The following is a 14,244-nucleotide window of genomic DNA, read 5'->3' on the forward strand; positions in this document are numbered from 1 at the left end:
TAGTTGGACCATGCAGTCTCTATGGGTGGTGCAGGAGACACAGTCCTACATACGGCAATCAATATCCACTTCCAGGTCCAATACGGGAGTACAACAAGAAGTACATCAAATACTTGGGTTTACTTAAAACACAATAATAACAATAATCAGTTACTACCAAAACCATCAAATATAGACAACACTACAAGTACCTGATTTGATTGGTTTGTCTGATCCTGGGCTTCCTACAAAGTGGTGTGAATGTTGTTTTTGAAAGTAAAAGCAGAATATTAGTTCATTTGTCTAATCGACATTGTTTTGTCATAACAAGTTCACTCACAAAGCCCCTACAGTAACGGGTGACATCTATATCAGAGACAACTCAATCACCATGACAAAATCAGGTGTAGCCAACATTGTGTTGATGCAGGCGAGGCACCAGATGACTGACAACAGGCTGGGAGATGTTCACCGTATCAACGGAATTTTAACCATGTGAGCTAGCCATACCAACTGGTTCTTGTCCTGTCGTGTGCCTTGTACCGTCTCAACACAAAGACGTTATGTTGGGCAGAGGTCTGGAGGCTGCAGTGAAGCAGTGCTCTGCTGCCTCAAAATATCAAGCAATGGCAGCGTACGTGTGGCCGGACATTCTTCTACAATGTGAGGGAACATCCTTACACAAAGTGTAGAACGTGGTCTCCAGTGACATGGGGCCAGCAGCTAAATTAGCATTACAAATGATGAATTGCCTCCCCATGCCATTACACTTCCATCTCAAAACTAACAACCTTAGTGCAAGCGTCGAAAATACCTTCTCTGGTCTCCTGTAGAAGCCTTGCAGGACAATGGGTGAGTGAGTGAGTTTAGTTTTACAACGCTTTTAGCAATATTCCAGCAATATCACCGCGGGGGACACCAGAAATGGGCTTCACACATTGCACCCAGGTACCTGTACCCATGTGGGGAATCGAACCCGGGCAAAAGCTCAACCACAAGGCTACCCCACCACTGGGAGCACCTTGGAACATATTGTTTCCATGAACATTTAGGATCTGCCAGCTTCAACTTGCGTCACGTCTGTTTGCAGCATATGAACACTCATTTTGTGCGTTTCATATTGAAAAAAACACGTGTATAAACAATGCCCCCAATAAACGCAAAAAACAGCTTTGGGGCCATGCATGAACATGCACATGTAAATTGTCAGTGCATTATAGTCAAAGTGATATAAACTGAAAGATGCATTTTTATCCACCCGGCATGTAATGCAGGGGGATATAGTCTACGCCTCCTCCGTCCGTAACCCTTTTGTTTCCAGAGCATAACTCAAAAACCGTTCAATAATTTTCAACAAAAATCGGTAGATATATCAAACAGAACCTAAGGTGGTGCCTTTTGCTATTTACAGATTTTTTTCATTTTTATTTTTCTCGGTTTCCATGGTAACGTTTTGGACTTAGTCCCAAAAGGGAGGGGTGGGCTTCGTTTCCGGAGCATAACTCAAGAACCGTTCAATATTTTTCAACAGAACTTGGTAGATATATCAAACAGAACCTTAAGTGGTGCCTTTTGCTATTTACAGATTTTTGTGATTTATTATTTTCTCTGTTTCCATGGAAACGATTCGGACATAGTCTCAAAAGGTAGGGGTGGGTTTCGTTTCCGGAGCACAACTCGAAAACTTCTTAATATCTTTCAGCAAAACTTGGCAGATATGTGAGGCAGATGCCAAAGTGGTGCCTTTTGCTATTTGTCAGAATTTTGGCATATTTTTGTTTCCTGGTTTTCATGGAAACGATTCGGACTTAGTCCCAAAAGGGAGGGGTGGGCTTCGTTTCCGGTGCATAACTCAACAACCGTTCAATATTTTTCAACAAAACTTGGGAGATATATATCAAACAGAACCTTAAGTGGTGCCTTTTGCTATTTGCAGATTTTTGGCATTTTTATTTTCCCCGGTTTCCATGGAAACGATTTCTTCTGATGACTCTTTTTTAATATCCCAACAAATTTATGGTTCGTTGAAACTTAATAGATTTACCACCAATATATATTTACACACCAATATATAACAATATTACATCCTCCTTGAAGCGATCAAGTATGTACACAAATGTGAAGACTGGTATTTTGAAATGGAGCATGAATATTGTGCACTATGGCTCATGGATAAGCGCAATACTCGCGCCTGGCAAGTAGGGGCAACCTGCTTTTGTCGAAAGAGGCGACTTAATGGACAGGATGGCCAGACTTGGTGACTTTAGATCGCATGCTAGATAGGGCATTCCACAGCATGCAAGTTGTAATACCAATCACGTGTTTGTCTTATCCAGGCACATAGTTGCATTATTGTTGTACAAGGCGTTTAACAACAAACAAATGCAATCGAACACATGGTCCTTGACATTTGTACAATATAACCTATGCAGTACAGTTTGAAAATGTTAATGATCAAAGTGTCCATTGCAACTTTTTATTTGGATAATAATTCTCATTACTGACGCGCATCAACTAAGTTAGTATATCGGAAAGTTCGGCATTGATCGATCTCATTTCGTAGTAGCAGCAGCTATATTTTAGGCTAACCGGTTTTGATTTTACATGTAACCGAGTCAAAATGGCGGCAACTTCGAAGGCAGCCAAGTTGGGAAAATGTTTCAAGGAGAAACTTGATGTTAGTTGTTGTCTATCATATAATCTTAGGGAATCCGTGATAATATTGGTAGACTGTGAGGGCTGTGATATTTGGGTGCATAATGATCGGGGTGCAGATGGAAGTGAATGGAGAAAGCTATGTTGTTTGTGTCGTCGGCGTAATCAAGACCTGTCAAAACATGTCATTTTCATTTGCTCAGTTGTCGCATAAGTTCATTAAAGTGATTAGCCTGTTATTAGGTGATCGGACATTGATTAGGACACATTCACCACATTAATCTGCGTTCAATAGCCAGTGGGTCATTTCATCAGGAAGTATTTAGGAGCCTTTTTTTACAGACTTAATTATTAATAAACTGCATTGATAGCCAGACCGTTTAGATAGTTACGATTTGCTTTATTATCCTCGGTCATTGCGAAAAGGTTAAGTTTATATATCCTCGTAGTATAGGTTTTCGGAAGCCTAAACAAGCCGAATCATGTTAAACATGGATATCTTTATTCTGCAAATCACAGTACCTAATATGCAGCTCTTTGTATTATTACCTGGTTGTCTTGTATGTAAACAAATAGAGATAAATAAACAGTACGGTTGCTGTCCCTGTCCTTGATAAATAAAATATGGACTACCCTCTTCGGCCAACTTTTTCACAAGGTCATAAAAACATAAGACAAAGACTTGTTAAGACAACGTTAACTGACATTGAACACACACACTTAACAAAATATATTGTTAAACATGACTAATGACTGATGTGTAGGACAGTGATTATGAGTGATTATTGCTGTAAGTATCAGAAAAGGGTTTTCAGTGGTGTACCAGCACCCATTCGTATCTCCCTCCCCTTCATAGGGAAGAACGTCGTCATATGAGCGAAATATTCTCAAGCACGACGTTAAACCCAATTTCACCTCACCTCATAGGGAAGACCTCCCACCACATCAGCCGTCTCCTGAAGCGACAAGCAGGCATCGATACCTACTTTACCAGCTCTACACCACTGAAAACCCTACTGAAAGCTAATGGCAGGAACACCTCTAAACGACAACATCAACCCAAAGGTGTTGTCTACCAAATCAACTGTGACTGGCGAGGCCTATGTAGGCGAAACATCCCGGCCCATAAATATCAGAATCAAAGAACACTTATCATCTACCACTAAATCTGACAGAAAATCAGCAATATCAGACCACATCATCAACTGTCCCAATCACAACATAATTGTAGAGATCTTATTGAAAAACCACCAGGACTTCACCAAAAGAAAACTTGCAGAAGCAGTTCAAATCTGGAGACACAAGCCCTCAATCAACAGAGACCAGGGATATCTCATCCCTTCTGCATACAATGAACTGATAAAAACAACAGATAAGACCACTCCAGCTATCATTAATTAATCTCATCAGCCATGTATATTTTGTTTCTGCCTCTAGGACCTTTGGCTTCCTCCTACTGTCACTACATTATTACCACCGTGCCTTCTTGTTGTTGTTAATCCCCTTGATTCATACCTACATTTTGTTATTACTTAATCCCAGTTGATGTATATAAGTCTGTTCTGTGCTGTAGTACTTCACTCTTGCTTGACAACGGTATAAGAATCCATACCGAAACGTCGCATCATATATAATAAAGAAGTTGTTATCGATAAACAATCTTGCTTTCTTATTAGTCACCAACTTCTAAATGCCAATAAAACAGAACAGTGAAATAAGTCTTGGGCTGTGTGCTGGTGTAGTTTTGAGACAAACAAATCACATTCAAATTTCAGTGTTAATCATTTGTTTGAAAAAAACCAAAAACAATCAGTGATCAGTAATGGATAAGTCATGTGTGAGAAAATAGGAAATGAATATAGGTACATCTTTCTTTCCCAGTATATATATGTATTCACTTTTGTTTCTTGCACCATATTTAGTCAAATTGTCTTTCACTGGAAAATTTACCAGTGAAGGTCCGGGTTAGAATATTGATCTTCAGTAACCCATGCTTGTCGTAAGAGGCAACTAACGGGACTAATAGATATATATGTATATATATATGACTGTGATAATAACAGGGTAATAGTGTGGTTTCATTATGAGTTTCCTCCCTTTTTCTCCCAGCAACTTGGCTGCCCATTCACAGAGGGTGTTGATGAAACCTGGATTACAGAGCCTCTCTTCAAACCTGGAGAACCAAGAATAAGGCTGCTACAGTGGCTATTCTCAAAGTAAGCTGTGTCTTAAAAGGGCATCCTCGTTGTTATCAGAATATCATGAAAATTCATACCCAAGTGCACTTCTACTAAGTTTGCTTCACGTGTGTTATTTTACAAAATACATTAAATAGCTTTGCTCTGTGATTTTTATCTTTCATAAATATTGAAGTAATCCTCCCACATGCTCTGTCTATGATTAGAATTAGGAATCTATGTCCTTTGTTGTTGTTTTGTATTATGTGAAATACATTAAATACAATGTCCTTTGTCATTTATGGGCTGAAGGCCTCTTTACTGACTAAAAACTGTATAAATGCTCAAGTCCGATAGATTCCACAGATTCTGTTAGATAGCGTCATCACATTATCCATCCCTCATTTTCATAAATTCCCACAGAATTTCTTGTGTTAACGGTTTGTGTTAATAACCCCTCATTTTAAATTGCTTTGTCCCCACAGTGGGATCCCTGAATATGTTTAGTAGGCGTAATTCAGTGCATGAGTGGGGCCTTTGCTAGAACTAACCATGAAACATCACTGTAAACAATACAGAAGTTGTTATTCATAAACTATTTCCTGGACATGTTTTGAAGGGTTGTTGCTGGTTTCCACGTTGTTGCAGGTTTGATTCAAAGCTAGCTGAGGTTCTGGATCCAGATTATGCCCCAGTTGGATCCAAGATGGACTCCAGAATACAAAGTCAGTATTCATACTAATCGTAGCATCTCAAGCCAGGGTTTTCCCTGAAGCTAATCCCGCATTTTCCCCAAATATGTTAGTTGTGGTGCAATCTGTCATTTATCTACCTAAGCTGATAGAATGTAAAAGTATTTCCTTTGAATGATTTTATTATCACATGATCAAATGAAAGTACTTTGTAGAAAATACTATTAATCTGATTTCATACAAAAATTCTGCACTGAATAATTCTAGGTCACCCTTATTGTAATCTACACATGTATATCTCTATTGTGAGCTTACTGGAGGTTTGACAGACTTAGAGTATCATATGAACAGGTACAAATTATAAGTTGCCTGAACCGTGTTATGTAGAAATACTGAAAACAGATGTCTACTTGTGGGGTTTCTCTAAAAAATGGACCCAGTGGAGTAAATCTATTTAATGCCCACAGAACAGTGTTATAGCCCACTGTAACTGTTAACCCTGTCTATGATGATGGGTTCAAGACCCAGTCTGCCCCCATGATGTTTTGAGGTTTGTCACCTTTGTGATGGATTGTTAAAAACATTTGAGGTTTGTCACCTTTGTGATGGATTGTTAAAAACATTTGACCCTTACAATGTCAGAAGTTTCCTAGAATTTTGTCTTTCCACAATAAACTTGATCTGAAATATTTGCTGTCTGATATGAGTTTAAGAATTGAAAGGAAATATATAACTTATGCTGAAAGTTGAAATTCATGAAATATGTGATTTTGAAGTCATGTATGGAATAGTTAGTGAACCTAGAGTACACATCCATTTGTCATGCTGTTCTTTTAGGACTACTTGACGTAGCCAGCACGCTGGGGCTTTGTAGATACGATGATGTTGACCTCATCAGGGTGAGTAGTCAATCATTTACAGTTACATGGCATCCTAAATACATTCATGTATAGTATTTTGTTTTCTACATAAACATGTTGGCAGGCTTAAGCTGACTTTATTGTTGACTGAAGGGCAGTTATTATGTTGAAATGTTAGAAATAAAATTTGCTAGACTCAGTCATCTGACTAATGGCTCAAATCACAAGCTGTAGGTATTCAATCTTAAGAAGATTCATATATGAATATCAGAGTGGTCATGTAGAAAACGATGATGCTTCTGTCCATCCAGGGCATCACATCCGTGTCCAAACAGGCATCTTTCATGACCCAGCTCATAGACATGGTCAGCATCATTGATGCCTCAGAGGAGACAACTATGGCTGCTCTGCAGAGTCCAGGAGTGGTCAGGTACAAAGTGTTGAATATCAACTTTGTCCGAGAATACACAGATATGGTTTTCTACATTTGCTGTAGTTTAAAGTATATTTTTAATGAATTTATTTGCTTTGTCAGCTCACTCAATGATTCTTTGTGTCACATAATCACAAATTTCTTAATTTTTCCATTCTGTTAAATACTAATACATGTATATCACAGTGAGTTATCCTTGAATTACACCTCCGCAACAACAAAATTGGAAATTTTAACTATATATTGTATATCTATATACTTATCCTATCTCACGATTTGCACTTTGCACATTCACATCAAGGGCACTGGTAATACTATATGTTGTTTCACTTGGAAATATCTGTACTTCACTTTCATAATGAAAGAACACTGATATAAAAAAAATAAAAACTGACATTTATATAAACAGCCCGAGCACTGGGTTGACAGAGCAATTTGGTGCTGATTGTCTCCTGATGGATAGACTGGCAAATCAGGAGAAGACAGATGTCCTGTTCAACTGCCATGCGAGTCTGTTGCCGTTAGACCTGCAACGTAAACTGGATGTCCAGTGGGTGGAGAAAGGATTCAACAAAGACAGGTATGTGGACAGTCGCAATATGTGTCACCTGTACAGGAATGTAGACAGTCGCAGAACCTGTCATCTGTACAGACATGATGTTGGCAGTATGTGTATCACCTGTACAGGCATGTTGACTGTACCTGCATTACCTGTACAGGTGTGTCAACAGTACAGTACCTTCGTCACCTGTATAGGTATGTTGACTACATGCATCATTTATACAGGTATGTAGACAGAACTGGCAATATCTGTAGAGATATGTTGAGTATACAATCAAACCTGTTGTGTCGAACTAGTCACGACCATGGAAAAAGTTTGACTCATCCGTCAGCACAGAAACGACCAAGTACCAACACGACCAAAGTGCTTACATCGTTTTGCTACAGTAGGCTATACATACGAACAATACATCGTTGCAATAAACATTTACTGCAGTACTGATCTTTAGATTAAAATATATAAAAATGTAATTTAACAAACTCACAAGGGATCCACGTGACAATAGCGTGCCCATTGTTTGTTTAGAGATTTCCTATCTGTCTGTGATGAACATTTAACAAACTCACAAGGGATCAACGTGACAATAGCGTGCCCATTGTTTGTTTAGAGATTTCCTATCTGTCTGTGATGAACTAGTTAAATAAGGTTAATTGTGTGAGTAATAAATCAGTTGGTAAGTGTGATGACAATGTCTATTTACATGTAGATGTGTAAACACGCAACTTGATTGTTGAATCTGTTATTCCGCACATCTGATCTTTTTGTAGCACATTCAAGAGCATGACTTTTGATTGCGAGAATGAAGTTTTCAGTTGCAGGCCTTCTTTGATAGTTTGCGACAAAAGGGTAAATTTGTACTTAAAGCGGCATTTGGGGACCCTAAAATGAGTTAGATACGATCAGGAATTCAACACATCTAGTTGGAGACATCAGGGTAAAAATAATGTTAAATATACTACCCATCAAAAGTTAAGACTCGATTATGTAGATATGTATGGTTTCACTAATCTGCAAACCGTATGCAGATGATTTGCAAGAGAATCATTCGTCAAATTGTTGAAAAGCATGTACAAATATTGTGCATGTGAACAGCTATGTTTTGGTGTAAAGATTGTAAGAATTCACCAATTTTCACAAAGTTTCATCATTTATTGAACTCATGAATAATCTTTTCAATGTTACGAATTCGTTCTACAATACATCAGTTCATGTGTAAACAGTATCTTTAAACAGTATGGAATATTTTGCAAAATTTAGTTTAAAACAGTTGCCTAAAGTGGCTATATTTACACTAGTGAGTCTAAACTTTTGATGGGTAATATATGAGGAAATCAGCAGGGACCGAGAGATGAGTTCGACACAACCGAGAATTCGTCTCAACCGAGTTCGAGACATTGGGGTTCCACTGTATATGCACCCACGTGTCAGTTTCAATGTGTCATCATTTCTCAGTCCACCATTTCTGTGGATCATGTTTGTCTTGTAAACAGTTTATTGTATCACATTTGGGTTTCACTTCACACTATCAGATGAAGTATATGTCCATGTGTGCTTGCAGTCCTCCAGCCCCTGACCTACTTGCCCTCATAGGCATGGCCACTCAGGTCACCAAGGACCTCCATCGCCAAATTGAAATACTCACAGACTTCAAGCAGAATGTAAGTATTTCCTTCTGCTGCACACATAATTATAGTAGAGGAAAACAGATTCTGTCCTTTTAAGGGGTTTCCAGTTAAGAAGTTTGTTGTTTTAAGCTGCACTCAGAGTTATTCCAGCTATATGGCAGCTACAGGTAAGAATATAGGTCCCCTGTAAGCGGTGATCACGTGGTAAGCTTTGTTGACTTGACAGACTACATACTGTATTTGGCTTGCATCGTTCATTGCACATATTTTGTCTAGATTTTCCGTTTCAGACTTGATATTTAAAGACTGACGTCATTTAGTTGGAATATTATGTTTTCATAATGCAGAACCTCTGGTTCTACCATGTCTTCCTTTCTCTACATTGTTTACCGAAAACTGTTGGCGATTTTCCCATGTGCAGCACAAGTACCAGACCGGTGGAGAGAATGACCAGCTGGACACTATGAGTCGGACACTGACTGTTGTGCTGTCCGAGTTGTCCCAGCTGATGGTCAGTTTCACTTACTGCTATGAGAATGAGATGCGACACTGGTGCAACAAGATTCCTCCCTCCCTCACTGGCCTTGGCAAGGCTTTCAAGAGAGTATACACTATCCTGCACCAGTTTCACGAGGTGGGTTGACCATGTTTATGTGGACTGAAAATCAGGGAACAATAATTTTTCAGTCTGCAGTCAGCTTTTACATTTATGTGCTGTTGAATATCTGGCCATAGTACACTAATGCCAGCTAAGCAGCCCATGATCTCGTTTCAGTTGCTGAGGAGCATCAGCCAAATCCGCATCACATACACACAACTTGGACAGGAGTCCATGGATACACAGACAGACCACAAAGTTAACAGCTTAGGTACCATTACTGTTTATTCAATGATATATTCATGGCAGAAACAGCTCCCTTGACTTCAGAAATACATGATTACTCACCTTGTTAGAGATTACCTCTAATAATATGATGGACCTTGTAACATAGGAGTGTAGGGGTGGGGATCTGCTTTGGACTGGCCACTTGGTAACATGGTATAGCTGTCCCTAATCTGCTTTAGGGAATGTGTGTGAATAATAAGTCAATCTTCCACTGATCTTTGGCAGCCATACTTCAGAAATGAAAATAAGCTGCCATAAATGTATTTGATTTTTGTTTTTAAAATCGGTTGTAACTCTGCTGTCAACCATTGAATTCGATGCAATGATAGGTAACGGTTCACATGTCCTAACATGTTAAGTATGTGTGTTATTGTGCAGGAAATAGTCACTGGTAACTTTATCAGTTACGACATGTAATTGAGTTTTCACCAAGTTAACAAATGTGTGGTTGACCTGTACACCATTGCTACTAGGAAATCATGAATTGGCCTTGTACTGAAAATGTTTTGTGGAACAAGCCCTGCTGATCGAACAAACTAACATATGTAACCTGACCCTTTATCAAGAAATGTTAATTTCTGCTGTGGATCTTTACAAACACACAAGTGTGTGTCCTTTAAGGGTTGGGGTCAATCCATCCTTCCCATCTTAATGTATGACATCCGCTGTAATGATGAAACTGATGTGTAGCATGTGTCAGCTCTTGATACCATTTTTCAGTGTGTGCCAGCCAGTCTGCTAGAGACAAGTTCCAGGAGTACATCAGCATCCTGGACGAGTCCCTTCAACGCCAGGAGTCTAGTCTGCATTCCTCTATTTTATCTACACCTCACAAGATGTAAATACCAGCAATGAGCATGTTATTGTACATTCCTCTACATACTTGCAAAATGAAATATATATTAAATCTGTTTTGCTCATGCATCCATGAAATAAAGATTATTCTTCTCATTATGACATATATACCTCTTCAGACTTTTCTTTAACGAAAAATAGTAAAAAAAAGAAAAGGTAATTTTCCATCGTTGCTGGGCAACTGACAATACCCTCATACTCATGTCTTGGCACCATCAGCCAGCACAGTTCACTGTAGTTGGAAACCGCTGCAACAAATATTGTTGATAAAATAAAAACAGAATAAGGGGTTTATGCACACATGATATCACAGGTTAATCAAAACCTTAGATACTTGGAAGTAAATGTCTGCATTTGAAAGGATTGAAGTGAAAAGTTTTGTTGCCTAGCGTAACAAACTTGAAAGCCATACATATCAAAACTACTTTTGTGTAGTTCCTGTGTGATTTATTGCATCAAAATTTTATGATTGGGCCAAGGCTTCAGACGTGTTTAGATTAAAAAACATTACCACAATGTCTTAAATGTTCATAGTGAACTATGCAGTACAGAAGAAAGTCTATTTGAATACTGATAAAATCATGTTCTTGCAACATCTTCAATTTTAACTTGAGAGAAGTTACTGCATTGGCTATAGAAAACTTTTCAATTCAACCCCAGATTGAACTTAAGTTATAACTTAAAGCTACTTAAATGACACTCAAGACCAGTGTTACCTCCTGTCCACGGAGTGAATGACCAAGCTGGTCACTCGAACCCATGTCCATAGCGGAACAGTGAACAGCTGCTGGCTCACCGGGTATCTCAAGTGCTGAAAAGGAAAAACTCAATAGTAATAAGTAGTTCAGAACATGACGACAAACATATAATTTCATTCCAACATCATTTTATATACATAAAACAAAGCTTGACTCAAGACAAGCATTCACATCCATGAAGTTAACCATTCTTTAGTACATAGATGTTAAGATCATAAAACATCCAATGTCTCATACATTATTACACTGTTGATGTTTGATCTTAAAATATTTATAGTTATGTCTAAAAATAAAAGTTCCGCAATAGTTCTTCTTTCATCATACTCCTTGCAAATGTTTTGGCTAACTGAAAACTTTGTTCTCAAATGATGAAATGCTTCTGAAGCATTCATGAAAGTACTCAATCTTATAATAAAGTTACTTCCATGATCATATCACAAACGTAAAAGCAGAACAAAATCTTAAAATACATGATTGATAACACACTGAAATGACTTAATTATGATAATAATGAATCTTGTTTCTGCTTCAGGTTCCTATTTTCCTGCTTTAGCAATTCTAGTTCTTTTAGTAGACTCGACATATGGTTTGTAGATCGTGCTTTCACATTCACATATCGTGGTAATTCTGGGTTACACAATCCTGGTGATGTAGGTCCATGTTTTGCTGGGGACAACGTATTGGTGTTCCTTTGCATTTTCTGCATCCTCTCCTCGAAACCGGAAACTTTCTCTTCCATGGACAATATTTCCTCTACAAGTTCATCTTTGGACAATTTCGACAGTTCTTCTGCTCTCAACTGATTGTAAAATGACTCAAAGTCATTTGCCATATACTGCGATGAATTTAACTGCAAATTATTGAGTTCGTTTTCCCAGGAACATGAATGGGGGCTAGTGCAATCGCATTCTGAACTAGGAGATCCCTGGGCACTTCCTTTTGATGCGTCTTCATCGTTACAATAGATAGACATTTCGTCACATCTTGAGAAATCGAAAATGTGTTCACTGTTAACCAAACAATGATGCTGATCGTCCATTATAAACTGTGTTGAATTATGTGGAGCTTTGGGACTATACCTTGGTCTCACATAAAATTTTCTCCCTTTCACGCTTTTCGTGTCCATGTCTGAACTGAAGGAAGGTTGGGCCATTTCGTCCCAACTCTTCTCACCTCGCCTTGTGCGACGACCACATCGCTTTCCTCTACGTGTTTTCTTCATTTTAACTTCTTCGGTATCAGCCATTTCTTCTATGATCTGCATAGCGTTCACTGAGATCCGATTAAATATTAGGATCCAATACGTCCTTCCTTCTCGCTCTGTATTTTTTCTCGAATGAACGCAAACGTTGTTGCCACGCAGTATATATAGGCACGTGGTCGTTACTACGTCAGCTGATTGTTTCCATATATAGAACCAATCAAAAGCCAGTTCGGTGTCACGTGGCCTATCGTCGTTTCTACGTTTTGTGCAATATACTACTTCCCCAAAGACTTGTATTATTGAAGATTACGTACTCAAACCAGAACGTAGACATAACGTTGGGAAATAGCAAGAGGATTAGATAACACGCAATTAATCAAAATAGCCCAAAGCCTCTTAAACACATTCAAACACGTTTCAGCTTCAATAGAACTGTGTTCACAGTGATAATTATTCAAGTGGAACATGTATTTGTGCAAGCCGTTCCCTTGTGTTCGCGGGATGAACACGATTGTGCAAGCAGTGTTTTAGTTTGTGTTTAGGAATAGTTGACTAGAAATCGACAATGTTTCACGGCCTCATCTCTCATTTAAATCTGGAGAAACATGTTTTAATTATTCCCAAGGAGCACCCGAGACCCCGTGTCTGTGTATTAATGGTTGTTATTTTAACACTCTCAGTTCTACCTGATGATGGGGCCAGAACAAGCCCTGAAACGTTGTACCAAACAATATAAAGAACACGAAACCCAGAAAAGTATCTATGTTCATCAAATAGCATCTTCTAAAATGCCAATCAAACATTTAACACTCTCGTTGAAATAAGACTTTGCTGAGCGGTAGCTAGACTAACACTTAGTCCCTGAATATATATAATTTTGAAATAACAAATGACATTTAAATTGTAAAGGTGTCCAGTGAGATGGGAGATTCAGGCTGACCCTGGGGAAATCTCGACTTGCCTCTTTTTGGGCTTTAGCATATTGCAGGATGGGGAGGCAGTAGGGAAAATAATGTGGTTCAGGGACTGTGAGACAGACTAGACGCGGTAACGAGAACTACAGTCTGTAATTAAGATTTGTTTTTAATGAGATTGTTATTTCAACCGCGACATTTACATAGGCCCTACAGAAAAGGGATTAGCTCAACTCATATATTTTTTTAGGAAAAAACGCCCACAGTACCGGTAGTACACTACTTACAATTAAAGGCAGTTTTTCAATATATACAAAACATACGGGTTTCAACAATATTACTAAAACTTTACGGGACCTTACTCCTGTAATCTTTGTTATATACATACATTGTATAAACTTTGATTCATATATACTAGTACCATTCTTTGGTACGTGTTATTTAAAATGACCTTGTATATTTTTCTTAAATCTAGAATTGTTTGAAAATGTTACCTAAATAACGTCATATTTTTCACGGATCGAAATGGGTTTGTGTTAGTGGTCGTGAAACTGGACTACACATTGGTCGTGTTCGCTGTTAGTGTGGGAAGTGTTCTTTCACGACGTAGATAATCCGTTGTCACCGTTTTCTACAATGGTTCG

At 38.5% G+C, this 14,244-nt stretch overlaps 2 protein-coding genes across 2 annotated transcripts; one reads left to right on the forward strand and one right to left on the reverse strand.

Annotated features, from left to right (window-relative positions):
- Positions 1-2,573: 2,573 nt before the first annotated feature.
- Positions 2,574-10,830, forward strand: LOC124256309 (HAUS augmin-like complex subunit 7). The gene is made up of 10 exons (XM_046690284.1): positions 2,574-2,656; positions 4,744-4,850; positions 5,460-5,536; positions 6,341-6,402; positions 6,675-6,793; positions 7,206-7,376; positions 8,917-9,016; positions 9,405-9,617; positions 9,759-9,852; positions 10,590-10,830. Exons 1-10 carry the CDS (start codon positions 2,600-2,602, stop codon positions 10,709-10,711), a joined length of 1,122 nt encoding a protein of 373 aa, XP_046546240.1. The 5' UTR covers positions 2,574-2,599; the 3' UTR covers positions 10,712-10,830.
- Positions 9,849-12,852, reverse strand: LOC124256310 (protein HEXIM1-like). The gene has a single exon (XM_046690285.1). It carries the CDS (start codon positions 12,744-12,746, stop codon positions 11,982-11,984), a length of 765 nt encoding a protein of 254 aa, XP_046546241.1. The 5' UTR covers positions 12,747-12,852; the 3' UTR covers positions 9,849-11,981.
- Between the last annotated feature and the right edge of the window lie 1,392 nt (positions 12,853-14,244).

The sequence above is a fragment of the Haliotis rubra genome, unplaced genomic scaffold, assembly GCF_003918875.1.
Source record: "Haliotis rubra isolate DU_JTF1 unplaced genomic scaffold, ASM391887v1 Scf623, whole genome shotgun sequence".
NCBI lineage: Eukaryota > Metazoa > Mollusca > Gastropoda > Lepetellida > Haliotidae > Haliotis > Haliotis rubra.